At 39.7% G+C, this 19,642-nt stretch overlaps 1 protein-coding gene across 3 annotated transcripts in view; it reads right to left on the reverse strand.

Annotated features, from left to right (window-relative positions):
- LOC149190389 (monofunctional riboflavin biosynthesis protein RIBA 3, chloroplastic-like) overlaps nucleotides 1-19,642 on the reverse strand; it is a 257,004-nt gene that overhangs the window by 142,849 nt on the left and 94,513 nt on the right. For all 3 annotated transcript variants that reach the window (XM_089412143.1, XM_089412141.1, XM_089412142.1), the window contains 2 exons: nucleotides 9,308-9,529; nucleotides 8,866-9,188 (listed from right to left, as the gene is read on the reverse strand). In XM_089412143.1, the coding sequence (XP_089268269.1) occupies nucleotides 8,866-9,188; nucleotides 9,308-9,529 (545 nt within the window). The remainder of the gene's footprint in view (nucleotides 1-8,865; nucleotides 9,189-9,307; nucleotides 9,530-19,642) is intronic.

Below are 19,642 nucleotides of genomic sequence, written 5' to 3' on the forward strand. Positions count from 1 at the left end.
TAAAAATGATTTATGAAGCAAATTGTCAAGTCGGCTTTAAGGATAGTCATGTCAGCTGGAAGAGGAGGGACGGACCTCTATTTATAGAGGTTGTCCACTCCTCATACAACGCATCAATCTCTCTCTGAAATCGCAGATAATAGAAGGCCTAAAAGGGACGAAGACAAGGCAAAAAGGGTAACAAGGACAGCAAAGTCAAGGAGACAAAACAGCGAAGAGAAGGAGGTCATTTTTGAAGTTGTTATAGCACAAGTGCAAGGTCAAGGAAGGTTTGACTACGGCCATAGCAACAAAAAAGGACAGGTCAATATATCTTATTGTTTTGGGTGCAAACAAGAACTATTAGGCCTCTCCCTACAAGTGAAGGAGAAGCCCTCATATACGAAGGAAGAAAGATCAAGATCAAAGAAGATAGAATTGTTTCTAGGGTTAGAAACAGTCACACATGCAAGGTGCAGGAAGGGTTTGGTAGCAATTTAAGACAGCAACATGAATATCTTCATTCAAAAGTATACTTAGGCCTACAAGGTATCCAAAGGAAAACAAAGGAACCTCTATCTATAACGAAGTAAAGAAGCCCTAATATCCTAGGGTTTCCTAACCTAGAAGACAAAGTGCTGGAAGACAAAGTGTCGGAATAAGTGTCGGAAGATTTTCCGGAAGTGACAGTGCAAAAAGAGGAAGGATTTGACTGATGCTTGGAGGATATCCTAGTCAACGGTTTAGGGTTTGGCAGTTGTTCAAATAAGAAGCTTCAATAAGAGAGATCTTACAAAGGGTTTTCCTCTCAATAGTGGAGAGGGTTTGTCCCTGGCAGAGAACCAAATTTTTTGTCCTTGTTATTTTGTTTTTGATAGCATTTTGATGAAGCACACACATATGCACTAATAAGAAGAAGAAGAAGAATAAGCTAACATGAAAAGTAAAAAGACTTCACAAATTGTTATCAAGTCTCAGAGAATCATCACAACACTACTTTGCCCTAGATTCTCTAACATGGTATCAGAGCTAAGGTGACACATCAAGGAAAGGGAAACTCAAGAACACTCATCAAGGGGAAGCATTTACAAAGTTGAAGCATCAAGCCTAGAAGTCTCAATCACTTCAAGGTAAAGAAGGGTCTACAATCCATCATTCACCAAGGAAGTCTACAAACCTAGAAGGAGAGCCTTACATAAAGGCACCTACAAAGAAGAGCAAATTGGAGCAAGCTACAAGTCATCAAGCAAATCTCATCATCAAACAAGAAGGCAACTTGAAGAGTATCAAGATCCAAGGAAGACAAGCCACCAAGCCTTCAAGGAGGAAGCAATTCCATTACATCTCAAAATCTATCAAGTAAGTACATGTCCCCTTCTGAATATACATCAATGTCTCTTTGCAAGGAAAGCAATAAATTGGTAGGGACCAATAACCTTCTTGCATGGAAGAAGAGGATTGATCTACTACTCAAGGAGAATGAACTCCTAGAGCATGTCAAAGGGAATTTCACTATCCCTACTAAAGAACAGACTCAAGCCTTAGCCAAGTGCAATAAGTATGACACAAGAGCTCAAAGGATTCTGATAGAATCAATCAAAGACTCTCTCATTCCTTATGTCTCCAAGTTTGAGACATCCAAAGAAATTTATTATAAGTTAGTAGAGTTATTCTCGGTATCCACAACCAGAGAAGTAATATCCTTGAGGAATGAATTATACAAGATGAAGATAACAAAGGAAGGAATAGCTCCCTACTTCATGAAAATCTCTGAAATGAGAGCTCAACTTCAAGAGCTTGGGGAGGTCATATCTGACAGAGAGATGACAATTGTAGTACTCAATGCTCTACCTGAGGAGTGGGGAAACTTCACATCTAGCATATATGCTAAGAAGGAAGCAACCACTCTCAGTGAAATGTGGTTTCTATGCAGAATAGAGGAAACCAGACTTAAGGCAAAAGAAGATGTGGGATTAAAGGAGCAAGCATTTGCTACCATGGCCAAAAGAAAGGGTAAATTTGGCAAGTTTGGTCCACAAAGAACAAACAACAAAGACATGTCCAAGATCCAATGTTTTGGATGCCAAGAATATGGACACTACAAAAGGAATTGCCCTAAGCTTAAGAAGGACAACAACAACAAAAGGAAGAGGGAAGAAGCTCACTTGACTCAAGAGGTGAAAGAAGAAGGAAAGAAGCAAAAGAAGGAAGATCCTCCAGATCTCTACTATGACTAGGTCAAAACTCTTTACTTCTAGACTTCTTTCAAAGTTTTGAGTAGAATAGGAGCATGCGGGAATAAATTAAATTGCATGGCTAGAATCACCCTCTAGAATCTAACAACATGATGCACATAGAGTTTTAGACACTCATGTGGATGTAGCATTTATGATAAGAACAAAAAAGCATAAACAGAAATATCTTCTAGAATATAGGAGCATAGAAAATATAGCTCAAGGTATTCATATAGAAGAAGCATACCTAGTATAGGACCTCATTCATGATGAAAGAAAAATTGATCATGATAAGAATCTTAGAAGACCTACATCATCAAAAGAAAGGAAACATTTGCAAGACCGGGATCTTTAAGATCCTATGATGGAATCTTCAAAAGAAGGTTCATGGACCAAAGCAGATGTCTCATTGGGAATCCCATTCATGGGTTTCAAGAAAAGAATGATATGCAGGCAAACTAAGATGAAGCAAGAAGGGCCACACCAAAGGATGATCAAAGGAGAATCAAGATGAGGTATGTATGCATCAAAGTTTAAAGTCATGCTATCACTTGTATACTAAGTCACCTGACACGGGGATTCGAGATTCGTAGGATACGGGGATTCGAGTGTCGGATTTGGACACGTTGACCCCCCGGAACAGGACACATAGGATTCGTTATATATTATTTTATTAAAATATATATATATTAAAAATTAGATATTTCTTACACAAATTCTCATTAATGATACAAATTCATTGATTTCAAACATAGATCTTCATCTAGATGTTAGTTTTAGTGTTTACAAAGTAAGTTAGTAACATTATAGCATGCATAGTACATACAAAATTCAAATATCTGCATAAACCCTCCCAAACCTCATAAACCCTCATAAACCCTCACAAACCTCATAAACCCTCCCTCATAAACCCTCATAAACCTCATAAACCCTCACTTTTTTGGGATTCGAATCCCAAAATCGGGACACGATGTGTCCTAACGGGACACAATCAAGATTCGATGGTGTCCCGTTAGGAAGTAGTGTCCGGTTAGGACACATAGTGTCCCACTTTTGGATTCGAATTCCCATCGAATCGTGTCGAATTCGTGGGATTCGGACACATGGCTTGTTTTGAACAAATCCGGTTTCATAGCTTGTATATTATTAAAGTCATGGGTATAGTTTTATAACATGATCAAGCATGAAAGAATCTCTTTCACCAAGAACATGCTCGAAGGCATGTACCACAATGCGATGAAGGTCAACAAAAGAATATGCTCACATAAGGAGCATAAGATTGTTGACTAAGAAGCAAGAAGAAACGCTGACAAGTCCAGACAACAAGCAATGAAGGAATGCTCTCACAAGAAGCATTAGATGGTTGACCTATCTATCTGAGGAGAAGCAAATGAAGAAAGAGATCTCAAGCATGTGAAGAACACCATGATCACCAAGGATCACTATCTAAAACATCTCCCGAAAGAAGGCAGGACAACTCTGATAAAAGAAGAAAGGACCCTTGACACCTTTGAAGGCCTTGGAGATACAAAAGGTGCAGATAATTGATTCTACTATACAGAGATGTCGTGATGAAGAAGCCATCCAACAAAAGAAAAAGCAATGTTGAAGCAATATCAGGATGAAGTCATGATGGGCTACTAGGTCAAATCATGTAACCTAGCAAGTACATCGAAACATCCATGAGAAGAATATTCCGAAGCATTGACAAGATGACAAAAGAGTAGCTAAGATGACAAGAAAATCTTATAAAAGAAAGCCACTTTCCACAAAGGAAGTAAGATATTACAATCCAGGAAGGAAACTGATCGATGGATGGTGCCCTACATAGAAGAAGTTCGAACAAAGACTTCATGACATCAAGAAAGGAAGGAGATCAAGTAGTTGAAGGATCCACTAAGAAGAAGTTGTTGATGAAGGAAAGAGTCCCCAGTTAAGAGGGAGCTCTAACAAGTTCCTGATCAAGAGGGAGTTTTTGAATCACTCCTGATTACAAAGGAGTGACAATTGTGTTTTCCATTTCATGGGTCATGCGCTAGACCAGGACTAACAACCGTAAGTCTAGATGAAGGGCATGAATGGAAATGTAGACATAAGATAGACACAACATTCTTGTCTTCACTTTAGGAAGAAAGAATGGGAGGATTAGGTAATCATCTGGCATTCGGTACTCTTTGAGGATGTGTAGGGCATCCAAGACAAGAGTAGGCAAGAGGACCGATATTCTTTGAGGGCTGGGAACCCAAGATAAGAATAGTCCTAGAAGGTCATACTCAGTGAACACCCGGGTGGGTATGTACCTTGAGAGACAATGATGAAGGTGTCTATAAATCATTGGTCTGCTAGCATTGTAGCTCATGGTATCGTAAAGAGATGGAGCTATTAGTCAAGGCCTTGCACTATGACAATGCTGATGAATATGATGCTATAACAGATGGATTACAAATCCGGTTTCTCTTATGTGAATTCTTCAAGATTGAAAATTGCCAAACACCTTGTAATGTTGTATGAATACCTCCCTAGTTAAGAGGGAGTGTTGAAGGAAATGTAACTAGGCTAGGTCTTCATAAATGTAATTTTGATATTTGTACTTATTCAAGAAAAGAGAAATTATTTTTGTATTATTTGTCAATGAGTTTCTTGCTCATTGAAAATAGGTCAAGCACATTTTGAAGTGCTTCTAGAGAGTCAAAGTCAAAATGTAATTATGATAAGACCCTTTGAGGGCATGTTACATCATGTAAGTCATCATACAAGGTCATGGGAACACCTCCAAGCATGGTCAAATCCTCTCCTAGCACCAACGAAGTCTACAAGCAGCAAAACAGTGAATAAAAATGATTTATGAAGCAAACTGTCAAGTCGGCTTTAAGGACAGTCATGTCGGCTGGAAGAGGAGGGACAAACCTCTATTTATAGAGGTTGTCCACTCCTCATACAACACATCAATCTCTCTCTAAAATCCGCAGATAATAGAAGGGCTAAAAGGGACGAAGACAAGGCAGAAAAAGGGTAACAAGGACAGCGAAGTCAAGGAGACAAAACAACGAAGGGAAGGAGGTCATTTCTGAAGCTATTACAGCCACACGTGCGAGGTCAAGGAAGGTTTGACTGTGACCATAGTAGCAGAAAAGGACAGGTCAATATATCTTACTGTTTTGGGTGCAAACAAGGTCTATTAGGCCTCTCCCTACAAGCGAAGGAGAAGCCCTCATATACGAAGGAAGAAAGATCAAGATCGAAGAAGATAGGATTGTTTCTAGGGTTAGAAACAATCACACGTGCAAGGTGCAGGAAGGGTTTGGCAGCAGTTTAAGGCAGCAGCATGAATATCTTCATTCAGATGTATACCTAGGCCTACAAGGTATCCAAAGGAAAACAAAGGAGCCTCTATCTATAACGAAGTAAAGAAGCCCTAATATTCTAGGGTTTCCTAACCTAGAAGACAAAGTGTTGGAAGACAAAGTGTCGGAAGAAGTGCCAGAAGATGTGCCGGAAGTGACAGTGCAGAAAGAGGAAGGATTTGACTGATGCTTGGAGGATATCCTAGTCAAGGGTTTAGGGTTTGGCAGTTGTTTAAATAAAAAGCTTCAATAAGAGAAATCTTACAAAGGGTTTTCCTCTCAAAAGTGGAGAGGGTTTGTCCCTGGCAAAGAACCAAATTCTGTGTTCTTGTTATTTTGTTTTTGATAGCAGTTTGATGAAGCACACACATATGCACTAATAATAATAAGAAGAAGAAGAATAAGCTAACAAAAAAAGTAAAAAGTGTTCACAAATTGTTATCAAGTCTCGGAGAATCATCACAACACTATGCCCTAGATTCTCTAACACTCTCAAGGTGATCTCAATGCTCTTTCCCTTCACCAAAGCTCTGATACCATGTTGATTTTCTAGTGCAATCAAGACTAGTACAATTTTTTTCAAACTGATAACTACTTCCAATGACACAATATTACTTGTTTAGAGCATTCCAATCATCAAGCAGTTATACACTATGTTAACGGATCCGTCCGGCCTAATGGCTGGATCCGCGGATCCCCGGATCGGAGATGGATACAGATCTGGATCCGTAGAGATCCGCCCAACTTCTCCCGTGGGTAAAAAACCGTTAAACGCTAAAAAATGCAGCAAACACCAGCGCAAAATTCCAAAACGAAAAATTCAACCATCAAGTCGCAAGTCAATGAACGAATCAGCCTCTGCGAAAATAATGAATCAGCGTCAATGAATTAATGAATCAGCGTCCGCCAAAATAATCTAGGGAGTTGGTTGGTGACAATTTATTATTTTATGTTAGTTGGGTCAAGAATTTGTATTTTCTAATAGGTAAATCCACTGACTCACTTCCTAATTCCTTGGGCCTTGGGCCTGGGCACCTTCATCTTCAATTAAAAGGGATCTGAAAATCTTATCGGATGTTGTTTTGTCTCTATCAAATCCCTGTTTGTCGTGGGTTGGAGGCATAATCCATCCACCGCCACGCCGGTCTCGAATTTGCATTTGTCTTTAGGCAAGTCAATTAATGCGCAGCATTTAAGGTTATTCCATCCGTCCATCCCATCCATTTTGTCCAATTGACTTGCCCCCACCCTGCAGTACCCCAATTGATCAATGGCTTTGTCCCTCGCGTCATCCATCCGATCCAATCCGAGCATCCAATGCTATAAGTTTGGAACATGACCATATTATAAGCTTTAATACAAGACTTTATAAACTTTAATGGATGTGACGTGAAAATTATAATCCACCCATTTTTATTGAGATATTTTAAAGTTTAAAAAGTAAGTTTTTATTTTAATCAATTTTAAAGTTTCAAATTTCTTTTCAGGCTTCAAAATAAGTTTAATAATTTGCTTAATATAAATATTATAACTAATAATTGATATTTAAATATTTATAAATAGTGCATTAATTCTATTATAATTAAATTGATAATTATTTTTAAAGTATTACATTGAATTTATATATTTAAAAATTCACATATGTTTTTAATTTTTATATAAATTTAATTAATGTTTAATTAATATTAATAAATGATACATTAAGTCTGGAATTATTTATTGCATGTAAAAATTATATATTTAAAAATTAACATATGTTTTTATTTTTATATTTATATAAATTTAGTTTTTATTTTTATATTTATATAAATTTTAATTTTAAAAATTATAAATATTTTATACTTGCTTGTACTTGACGTTTCCTTGCCGGTTACGGATCTTGGCTTTTCAAAAAACTAGCGGATCCGGATCCGAATCCTCCTGGTAACTTAGATTATACATGAAAAATTTCAACCATTAACAATAGAGCAGCAATAGAGATCACAATAGACAATAAGACAAGAGACACCAAAATTTAGGCCAGTGGCCAGGGCAAAACCCAAAAGGGGAAAACCCAACAAATCTTTCCTTATGAGAGAGAATTCAGTTCATCAAAATGTACATCAAAATATTCCAAACAAGATTCCAATTTCTGACCTCAATATTTTCCAAGTCAAACCAGTCAAAGAAGAGAGAAAATAGTCAATGCTGGTCCAAGTCAAAGTCTGCAACAGAGGGGCCGAATTTTGGCCTGACGTAGCTGAACAGAAGGGGCCAAAATTCATTACTGTAATCACCTCAGAATTTTGGTCAAAGCTCTGAGTTTGACCTGCGGTCAACAGCCCAGAAACAGACTCAAACTTCAGTCAATCAACCAATCAGTGAACAGTCAACAAACCAAGGAATATTCAGCCTCCAAGTCTGGTCAAAATATCAGTCAAAAAGGCAGAAAGAAATCCCAAGTTAGCGCTGGTCAAAGACAGAAACAACAGAGTTGGTCAACGCAGAAAATTCTCCTTCTTCTCCTTCGCAAGTGTGGACTGTTCCTTTTCTATTTCAGATCAAATGGATGTGTGAGATCTGTGTTCCAAATGAGGTCAACGAAATCCAATTTATACATGTGCTAGGAGGTGGGTTTTTGATCTTGGGGTCAAAGCCTTTCATTGAGTGGGGGCTGACTAGTGCAAGTGAGACCGACTTGGTCAACATGCAAATTCATAATTTCTTCTTTGATTTGCCAATGAAAATACCAACCGTAGCTACCAATTTTCAACAACAAGATGGATGGGACACTGCCCATACTGTCGATGATCCACCATTCACTAAGTGAGACCCAAACACCAATGATCTTGACCTTTCTCCAAATTTGGGATCCAGTACTGTTTGATGTTTATTGTTGTCCCTATTGTGGCCATCTGACCATTGTACTTGTTTTTAGTTCATTGGTTTCTGTCCCCTTTAGCCATATAATTTTGAACTCTTTGTGCCTTTAAGGTGCAAACTCTTACATTTTTTTATGGCCCCTGGGGCACCTCTAGCTTCTAGCTTTCACTTATGGCTGCTGCATGTGCAGCCTACAATTTTTTATGTATGAAATGAATGTACATATTGTTCCATCTTAATGAAAGTTTAAAGGAAGCTGTTTATTCAGAAAAAAAGGATTGCTTAATGGCACATTAAGGACAGGACAACATGCATCTACTAAGAGCCCCAGAACCCAAGAACCTATAAGAACATAAAAGTGAAGCATATCACTTATTTTACTTAAATTTCTGTTAATCATAGTTGCTGGAATTTCTTTAGAAAATGTCATAAATTAGAAATTTTACCTTACGAGATCTGCAATGGAAATGATTGGTACATTGTATTCTGCAGCAAATTTCTGTAACTGTGGTAAGCATGCAACTGAACCATCATCATCAATAATCACAGAAAGCACACTGACAGGCCTCAGTCCTGCCAATTTTACCAAATCCACTGCAGCTTCTGTATGACCAGTTCTCTTTAAGACACCACCCTGTCTATATTTCAAAGGAAAAATATGACCAGGCCGCCTGAAGTCCTCCGCCTGAGATTTTGGAGATGCAAGAGCTAGAATTGTATTTGCTCTGTCTGTTGCTGAAACACCTGTAGAGGTGCCAACTTTGGCATCCTGATAAGCACCATATAAAGTTTTATTTACACCAACTTCATGTGCATATTTCTTTTAACATAAAAAGCAGGAAAATGAAAATGGTCATGAATGCAGCTAAGAGAAAAATGAGATCATACAACAGATACAGTGAAAGCTGTGATAGATCTCTCCTCATTTTCCTTCTTGGGCACCATTAGTGGAAGTCTCAATCTCTCTAAGTCTTCTTCCATCATGCCAACACACACTATCCCCGTGCCGTGTTTAACCATAAATGCCATTGCTTGAGCAGTTACAGAAGATGCTGCCATGATAATGTCTCCCATGTTTTCCCTGTCTTCATCATCCACAGCAATCACAAACTACAGAAACACATAACAATAATAGAGGACACGTTAAGCAAATCTGTAGATGTGTAAGTCATTATTTTTGCTATAAAAGAGAACCATCATTAATTTGTGATAAGGAAATGATCAAATCTAGCATGTTAAATTCTATGACATTTTAACAGAAATATGCTCTGAGAAAAAACTGACTTTGACCTTCACCAAACCACAGTACTAATAAAGGACTTCTCAACTACCGCTTAATTCAGAACTGAAATGAAATCTAGATATCCCCCGAGTCCAACCTATCGAAGGCCTCTAAATAGTTGTCACTCAGCATTTATAGTAACCTACAGCCATTTCTGGTTATACTATAAGTAATATCCAATTCTGATCTCATTGATATCTAACTTTGTAGAAAACAGTTTGGATTGTATAAAGCAAGAAACAAGTTACCATCCAAAATTAGAATGTTGACATTGTTTAAGGTAAAGCATCACTGGAACAACCATACAAGAATAGGAACTCCTCAAGCTCCTTGCCAAAAGATTTTTTTTTTCTCATAGAATTGTTTGAAGACCACATATATGATTGAAACATAAACATGCTTTTGACAAAACTGGCATGTGTCAAAATAAAAAAGCTAGAGTTGGTTAGGATAGTGAAAGTGAATAACTGGCCTGCCTTATTCAGATCCAGACTGATTGCCCACAAAGCAATAAAATGAAATTATATTAATGTCCACTAGTGATGAAAATAGCTCAAAAGGACTGAAAAGTACAACATATTAAAAAAGTAAATATTCTGAATTAGTGAAAACAAAAGTAGCTGCAGAAAAATAAAACCAAACTAAACATTTTGTAAAGTTTTCAGTCCAACTCCATATCCTATGCAAGGCTCTTCCCGAACCCAATAGTGAAATGTTGAAAATGTAGAAGGCATTTTTAAAAGTTTAATAACTTTTTCTTTGGAGTGCACTTTCCTGTATCATTGTCACTATATCCTCATCTTAGATGGAGCCATGGAAAGCTCAACCAGTGCTGCAAAAATCCCTGACTTCCCCCCATTTTCTGATTTGTCCTAGTTTCTTAGGCTGCTGAATTTTCCAAAGATTTTCAGGTCTGAATTTCCGTTTACCATTTTTTTCTGATTTTTCTGATTTCCTGCATTGATGACCCCTGCCAATGCCAAGTTTTGTAACACCAATCTGAACATCCACTTGTTGTCTTGACATTTGGTTAAAAACTTGTTACTGCAAAATCTAGCACATTAGTGCAAAGCCTCACTAAGAACTCTAGATCAAGAGAAAAAACAGGATTAGTCACCATCGTCACCTTAGCAATTGTTCCCCTGCTATTCTATGGTCGCATGTTATCCTCAGAAAGTAGGCTTCCCTAGCAGATCTTAGGGATTAGATAACCCAAGTGTGGGTTCTGCTAATAGAAACACCCAAGGATAATGTTCAATAATTAGGATTCTAGTTGAGATGAGATGTAATTCTAAAATAACGAGTTCAAAGTGTTGAAGAATGTAACTAGTGTCAGTCTTCATAATTGCTTTTGTCAAAAGAAAATTTATTGTAAAAGAAAAATATTATTGAAGCATGAGTTTCATGGTTTCATTTATTTTCTAGGTCATAGCCTCAATTGAAGGCTTCTAGGTTTTGTCAAGAGTCAAAAGAGTCATTGTCATATTTATTAGACCCTTCTTGGGCTTTTGTATCATGTAAAGAAATTTATTTTTGAGTCAAAGTAGTCATTTTGTCCCTCCTCACCAAGTCGGCCCTGTCCTGGAGAAGTCGGCCCTATTGGAGGCAATTTGACCTCATGGAAGTAGTATAAATAGAGGGAGCTCGATTCACTTGGAAGCACACTCACACAAGTTCGATCTACATAGAGAAAGAGGACAAAAAAGAGAGCGAAGTGCAGGAGAAGAAGACCTAATCCAAGAAAGAAGAAAAATCGAAGTTTCTGGGCATCTCTCTCACACATGCGAAGTTTGCTAAGGTTTTTGGACTAAAGCTAGGGGGCCGAAAATTTGAATTAGTTGCAGGTCCGAAATTTTGAAGCTGAGAGCCAAACTTTTGAAGCTAGGGGCCGAAATTATGGATTGAAGCTGCATTTGAAGAGCTGACACTTGGAAACTTTGGCAGAGGTCATCTACTTGAAGGAAGGGTTGACTTGGTGATTGGAGGAGGTCTTTGTCTAGGTCTAAAGGGTCTTGGATTATCTCATCTTGATTTGAATCTACTAGTGGAAGAGTTGGACTAGGTTTTCCCCTAGATAAGGGTTTTGCCCTGGCTGAGTGCCTACATCTTGTGTCTCTTGTTCTTGTGATCTTCATATACATTTAATTTGGTAATTTCTTGATGAAAGACAATATAATAAAGAAGTAAAAGAAGCCAACATAAATCACAAGTAATTCTCAAGAAAAGAGGAAACAAACCCTAATGCCTACATGCATTGATTTCTCAACATGGTATTAGAGCGAGGTTCGTTTGCATGAGGGTAGGAAGAAGGTCACTAAGGCTTCAAGACAAGAAGAGGAAACAAAAGAAAATTATGGACATATTAACAAGTCCTATACACAGTTATTAGGCTGCAAGGAATGCAAAGAAGTTTCAAGAGGTTAGAAGCATTGTTTCAAAGGACCAAATAGGTGAGAAGACAACTCTCTCAAGGTCGACCTCCTTGAGCTAGAGATCGAAGTCATAAGCATCATTCTTGTAATCTGAAATCACTCCAGAAGGGTCCGAAATTATGTTATCTCCACTTGAAGAAGTCCAAACTTGTTGAAGGTATTATAGGCCATGTTGGAAGGATTGTCATAAGGTTGCAGACACCCTGCAAGAGGAACCAAAAGTTTTGAGCATAAGCGCATTTAAAGTATAACCACGAGTATCTTGAAAAGGAGCCGAGATTCCTCTTACAGTCCTACGCATAGAAAGGACCATAGACTGAATTGTTTAAGCTTATTCTGGAAGACTTGTCATCTATCTACAAAAGGAAACGAGAGTAGTCACCATCCTTGGATCAAATTCGCAAATCCTATACCTATACTATACAATGACATAAAGGTTGAGATATCTGAAGTAAAAGCCACAATCCCGTGGTAACATATTCAAATAATCCAAGTTTAAAAGGTAAACAGTAAAGTCGAAGTCTAGTCATGTACATTAGTGTAGAGGACGAGAAGTTGTGGCAAAGAAGAGACTATCTTGAGACTTATAAATCGAACAGTGACCTAGAAGGCCGACTTTTGAAGGTTGTCTACAATTCTTTTACATCATTTTGACCATGTCTATGTAGTATTCAAATTATGGACAATGTGACAAAGGAGAAGCTACAAGCATCTAGCAGTGGAGTAGCAATACTGATAATTTTTGGTATGTTCTATGCTTAAGAGCAATTTACTTCAATTTTCTTATTAGCCCAATATCAATATCCAGATTAGCAATCACATCAGCATGATAGTAAAATGCAGATAGAACACAAACATAAACAGTAGAAGACAAACCAAGACAAGAGGACACAAGATGTGGCACTTGCCAGGGACAAATCCCAATGTGGGGAAACCCTTGATCAATTCTTCTTATATTCTTCAATAGTTCAGCAGAGAGAGAGATAGTACAAATATACAAAACTGATATTTTATGACAGCAGTAGTAAAGTCTTGACCAGAGAAGTCAATGTTGGTCAAACAGGACAGAATCTTCCTCTAGAGATCATTCATATGGCACCAACAATATGTTCATTAAACTGAGCCAAACATGGTCAAACCTTGACCCAATACATCTCCCAGAACTCTGATGTCTTCTTGCTGCACTAGCTGACACTGCTTCATGAGATAGGGCATCAACCTTCAATCCTCATTCTCCACACAGTCAATAAAGCAGGCCTTCTACGGTTGCGGTGTACCAAGGAGAGACTCCACCACTGCCACACTGTCAAAGTCTAGTTTGGCAACCCTTAGAACAACCTTTGCTGCTGGCTATGGCCTGCGGTCTAGCCCAGCAGCGAGTTAGGCCTACGGTCCTTCATCAACTAGTGTCCAAACACCATCAACGCAGTAATATTTTATCCTATAAGAACTTGACTTTGTTGTTAGCACTTTCTAGCACCCAATTGTATACATACGCTGATCTATAGGGCAGATCTCTTCAACGCATTACTTTACTTTATGATTGTGGCTTACCAACCTCGCAAATAGTCCTTAGCATGCCTAAGAACAACCTCTATCAATGCGTTGTCACCTACAGCAACCCGAAATTCTCATTCTTCTTTCACGTTGTCAACAGGGTTCTTCTTACTGCGTTAGGGCTCCCTTTGTTGCAGCTAGGGTCTCCTTTAGCTGCGGCTAGGACTCCTCCTCTTGCTGCAGCTAATGCTCCTTTTATTGCGGCTTAGGGTCTCTCCTTTAACTGCGTATTAGGAATCCTTAGATCTGCGGCTAGGCCTTCTTAGATCTACGGCTAAGCCTTCTTAGATCTGCGGCTAGATCACCTTCATGACTGCGACTTAGGGCTCTCTTACATTTGCAGGTTAGGGCTCTCTTAGATCTGTGGCTAGATCTCCTTCATGACTGCGGCTAGGGCTCTCTTAGATGACTCTTTCCACTACGTCCTCCTTGAGAGAAGAAAAACCCAAACAAGTGGAGAGAGATCATGAGATGTTGTGTGCCTCAAATGACTTGAGGTCTCCTCTATTTAAATGCAACGTTGAGGTTGAGTTGGAGGTAATTTGCTTGCTAGCCGACCTTGACAAATGACGAATAAATTCATATCTCCATAAATACATGTCGGAATCGGATGATCTTTAGATCAGTCCTACACCTCTTGGAGAGAGGAATCCGAGACAGCTGCCATAAATAAGGTGACCCACATGGAGTTTGGCCCTAGTTGCCAATTTTAACACTCCCTCTCAACTAGGGAGAACTCCATCTGCTAATTCATCTGTCAGTCGCTATTATCTTTGCCATCAATGCACTGCTCTGCTCTATTGAACTATGAAGAAGAAGAAGTGATCAAGAATGTATCATACCATTCTCTACTGACCTGAAGTCAATCCCATATAAAGAGAGTGTCTCATACCACTCTTACTGATCTGAAGTCAGTTCCAATTGATTCCAGATCAATATAGTCATCCTAGCATAGGGAGTACAGTAGTACACGATGCGTCCATCGGTACTACTATGGTCCCTATCCTCATTTTTATACTCATTGGCCAGATGAGAGGTACTTCCCATGAGTCCCAGACTACATGGATAGGATGTCTCAGCAGGAGAAGGATGAACCACTCATCCTGCCTACATGTCGCCATGGGGTATCCCAAGGGAAGGCTGAACCACTCACCTTGTACACAACAAATCACTAAGGGAACGCTGGACCACTCACCCTTTGATTGTGTCTCAACAGGAGAAGGATGAATCACTCATCCTGCCTACATAGCAAACCACTAGGGGAAGGCTCAACCACTCACCCTATGGTTGCTCATCGGTCCAAGAAGTACCCCAAGCCCCTCGGAGCTCCCAGAGCTCAAAGTCCATCTCATACAGGACCCTTAGGAGAGGGTCTCTCCACGATTCCTAGTCATTCTCGGAAAGTCAAGAATTTGACCTTTCCCAGGGGCTTCGTCGGAATATCGGTGACCTGCACATCAGTCCCAATGTGATGGAGCCTTATTGCTCCTCCTTGTACCATATCCCAAATTAAACGGTACCTAATGTCTATATGCTTGGAGCGATCATGAAACACGGGATTCTCTGATAATCGAATCCCACTCTAGTTGTCGCAGAGGATCACGGTGGTATCTAGCACATGTCCAAACAGCTCACTGAAGAGCTTCCTCAACCAGACAGCTTCACAAGAGGTCATACTCACAACTATGTATTCAGCCTCAACGGTGCTCAAAGCAAACGACTTCTACTTCCTACTCATCCAGGATATCGAAGCAGAACCCAAAGAGAACAACACCTAGAAGTGCTCTTGCGATCCACCACACTGCCTACACAATCAGCATCAGAATAACCATGCAACCTCACATCTCCGGCAGTGTATCTCAGTCCATGAGTGATTGTGCCCCGAAGATATCTCAGAAGATTCTTGGCACCAATCCAATGTGAGTGATGAGGCTCAACCATATATTGGCTCAACGTGTTAACTGAAAAACATAATATCCGGACGAGAGTTCACCAAGAACATCACTGCTCCTATGAGTTGATAAGACTCAGAAGCATTTCCCAATTCGAGTCTGACAGCACTATCGCATAACTTCTTGAAGTTAAGCTCCATCGGGGTAGTCACAGGCTTGCAGTCCACCGTCTCAAATCTTTTCAATATCTTCACAACATATTTTCCTTGAGATAAAAAAATTTCTCCTGACTTTAGCCAGACCTCCAACCCTAGGAAGTAGTGCATCAATCCTAGGTCCTTCATTTCAAATTCGGAATCCAACTCCCTCTTATGTTTGTAAATGAGAGGGTTTATACCTGTCAGAAAGAGGTCGTCTACATAAAGTACCAGTATGAGTGATCTATCATCTTCAACCTTAAAGTAAAGGTTTGGAACGGCTTCACTTCTAGTGAATCCCAACTTCATCAAATAGTTATCGATCCTCTCATACCAAGCCTAGGGTGCTTGCTTCAACCCATAGAGAGCTTTTTTCAACCTGATACATGAGATTCCCGGTCATGAACCTCAAACCCCTCGGGTTGTTCCATAGTCTTTGAAGTGACAGAACCAGGTGTATACTTCATCCTTCCGAGAGCTTAAGGGCATCATACCAGATATGTCAGAGTAGACCAACTGCAATATATTTGTGGTCTTGCTATTACTTGAGGGGAATGGTCCCCTTGTAAGTTTTCCTTCGGCACATACACCTTCATGCTCTACTTTGAACTCAGACATCCCTGTCACCATCTGTCTCACATTAGGTAGGGCCTTACAATGAAGATGGGCAAACCTCCGGCGCCATAGTTCAGATTGTAGAGATGTGTCGCAAGACATGGCCCCAATGGACTTCCTGCAACTTGATACAAAGTGCCAACCCTAAACCCAAGAGTAAAAGCATCTTTAAAATTTATTTTCCAAACATGTACCTTTCCATCGATGAATGCCACCTTGTAACCTTCATCTTCCATTGCCGAAATGGACGCCAGGTTCTTCTTGAGATTAAGTACATATAGAACTTCTTATAAATGAATCGTGTTACCCTGATTCAATTGAAGGGTAACATTCCCTACACCCTTTACAGGATAGGTGGCATTGTCTCCAAGAATAATCTCCAAGTTTGTTTCCTTCTCTATCAGATTAGAGAGAGCTTCCTTGTATCTAGTGAAGTGCCTTGAAGCACCACTATCAATAAGACAATTCCCCAAAGTGTCTGGAGGAGAGGTAGTGGAGAGGGCCGATATAAGATAATACTCCTTTTGCTTATTGTTAACAACATTTGATTCTTCATACCTGGAGTTCCTTGCTTTCTTGGAGGGTCGACCATTTCCTTGATGTCCTACATTCCTTTTTCCTTTGCCATTGTACCTGTCATTCCTTCAATCATTGTTGTTGAAGTTGCCCCTGGAATGATTGTGATCATCATCATGTGATGTGTCCCTTCTATTTGGACACTCCCTCGCATAGTGGCCAAACTTATTGCAAACAAAGCACCTGCCCTTCCTTCCACCCTTAGATCCGGGCTTTCCATTGAAGTGACCTTTAGACCCTGCATTATTTCTCCTTTTGGCATGAGCGGAGAAAGCAGTGGGGTTGCCTCTATTAGAAGGCATTTCTTGCTCCACCATTCTTGTTTCTTCCTGAATGCATCTTGACATCAATTCTTCAAATCCCGGAATTCGATCATTATTGAGAATAGTGGTTCTAAATATATACCACTCAGGTGGGAGCCCTCCAAGGGTAGTGATAGTAAGTTCCCTGTCAAGAATGACTTCTCCAATCGATAGAAGATCATTCTTGATCTCAGTGATCCTTAAGAAGTAGGATTGAATATCCTCGTCCTTGCCCTTCTTAATATCCTTCAGCTTATTTTTGAGAAATAAAATTTGATTTGCGCCACTAACCTTGAACATGCTTACCAATTTGTCGTAGATCTCCTTGGAGGTGTTTAGATCGAAGATGTAAGCCACCAAACGCTTGTCAATGGAATCTATGATAATCTTCTTCGCTTTGACTTCAACTTTGTTGTACTTGTTCTTTGTAGCAGCCGGTGCATTTGATGGAGGCTTAGGGATTTTACCCTTCACATAATCCAACCCTTATTGTTCTTCCAATGTCAAATCAAGAGACATCTTCCATCCATGATAGTCAGACTTTTCACGGAGCTTTTCTTCAGCCGGGAAGTGGGATGAGAAACCCATTGAGCCTTTTGTCCTTTCCAACTATCTTCGGTGATTGCTCTTTCACTCTTGCCTAGGCTTTGTCTTCACCTCAGCTCTGATACGATGTTAATTTTTGGTATGTTCTATACTCGAGCAATTTACTTCAATTTTCTTATTAGCCCAATATCAATATCCAGATTAGCAATCACATCAGCATGATAGTAAAATGCAGATAGAACATAAACAGTAGAAGACAAGCCAAGACAAGAGGACACAAGATGTGGCACCAGCCAGTGACAAACCCCAATGTGGGGAAACCCTTGATCAATTCTTCTTATATTCTTCAATAGTTCAGCAGAGAGAGAGATAGTACAAATATACAAAACTGATATTTTATGACAGCAGTAGTAAAGTCTTGACCAGAGAAGTCAATGCTGGTCAAACATGATAGAATCTTCCTCTAAAGATCATTCATATGGCACCAACAGGATGTTCATTAAACTAAGCCAAACATGGTCAAACCTTGACCCAATACATCTCCCAAAACTCTGATGTCTTCTTGCTGCACTAGCTGACACTACTTCATGAGATTGGGCATCAACCTTCAATCCTCATTCTCCACACAGTCAATAAAGCAGGCCTTCTAAGGCTGCGATGTACCAAGGAGAGACTCCACCACTGCCACGTTGTCCAAGTCTGGTTTGGCAACCCTTAGAACAACCTTTGCTCCACCAGCAAGTTAGGCCTACGGTCCTTCATCAACCAGTGTCCAAACACCATCAACGTAGCAATATTTTATCCTATAAGAACTTGACTTTGCTGTTAGCACTTTCTAGCACCCAACTGTATACATAGGTTGATCTATAGGGTAGATCTCTTCAACGCATTACTTTACTTTATGACTGTGGCTTACCAACCTTGCAAACAGTCCTTAAGGCATGCCTAGGAGCAGCCTCTATCACTACGCTGTCACCTACAGCAACCCGAAATTCTCATGCTTCTTTCACGTTGTCAACAAGCTTCTTCTTACTGCGTTAGGGCTCCCTTTGTTGCGGCTAGGGTCTCCTTTAGCTATGTCTAGGGCTCCTCCTCTTGCTGTGGCTAGTGCTCCTTTTGCGGCAGCTTAGGGTGTCTCCTTTAACTGCGTATTAGGGTTCCTTAGATCTGCGGCTAGGGCTTCTTAGATCTACGGCTAGATCTCCTTCATGACTGCGGCTTAGGGCTCTCTTAGACTGCGGCTAGATCTCCTTCATGACTGCGGCTAGGGCTCTCTTAGATGACTCTTTCCACTACGTCCTCCTTAAGAGAAGACAAACCCAAACAAGTGGAGAGAGATCATGAGATGTTGTGTGCCTCAAATGATTTGAGGTCTCCTCTATTATACACAGATCTAAGAAGCCCGATCTGGGGGTAATTTGCTTGCTGGCCGACCTTGACAAATTACAAATAAATTCATATCTCCATAAATACATGTCAGAACCGGATGATCTTTATATCAATCCTACACTTCTCGGAGAGAGGAATCCAAGAAAAATATCAGCTGCCATAAATAAGGTGACCCACATGGAGTTTGGCCCTAGTTGCCAATTTTAACAAATACTCATCTAGAATAAGCATACAACATCTTGGTTCAAAGGCAGCAGTACCTGTGCAAGCATCTCATGACTTTGACATCATGGAAAGTCTTTGCTTTTGAAGATTATGACATCCTAGAACAAGCCTTGCAGCAGCCTCTATGATCATGAAGGATGGAGGTACGTAATTGTGAGGTATGTATAGTATATTCTTTTGTTAAGAATCTAACATATTTTTAGGATTGAA

This window comes from Pinus tabuliformis, chromosome 3_1, assembly GCF_031772625.1.
Source record: "Pinus tabuliformis cultivar Carrire ecotype Pingquan chromosome 3_1, CPIR1, whole genome shotgun sequence".
Taxonomy (NCBI): domain Eukaryota; kingdom Viridiplantae; phylum Streptophyta; class Pinopsida; order Pinales; family Pinaceae; genus Pinus; species Pinus tabuliformis.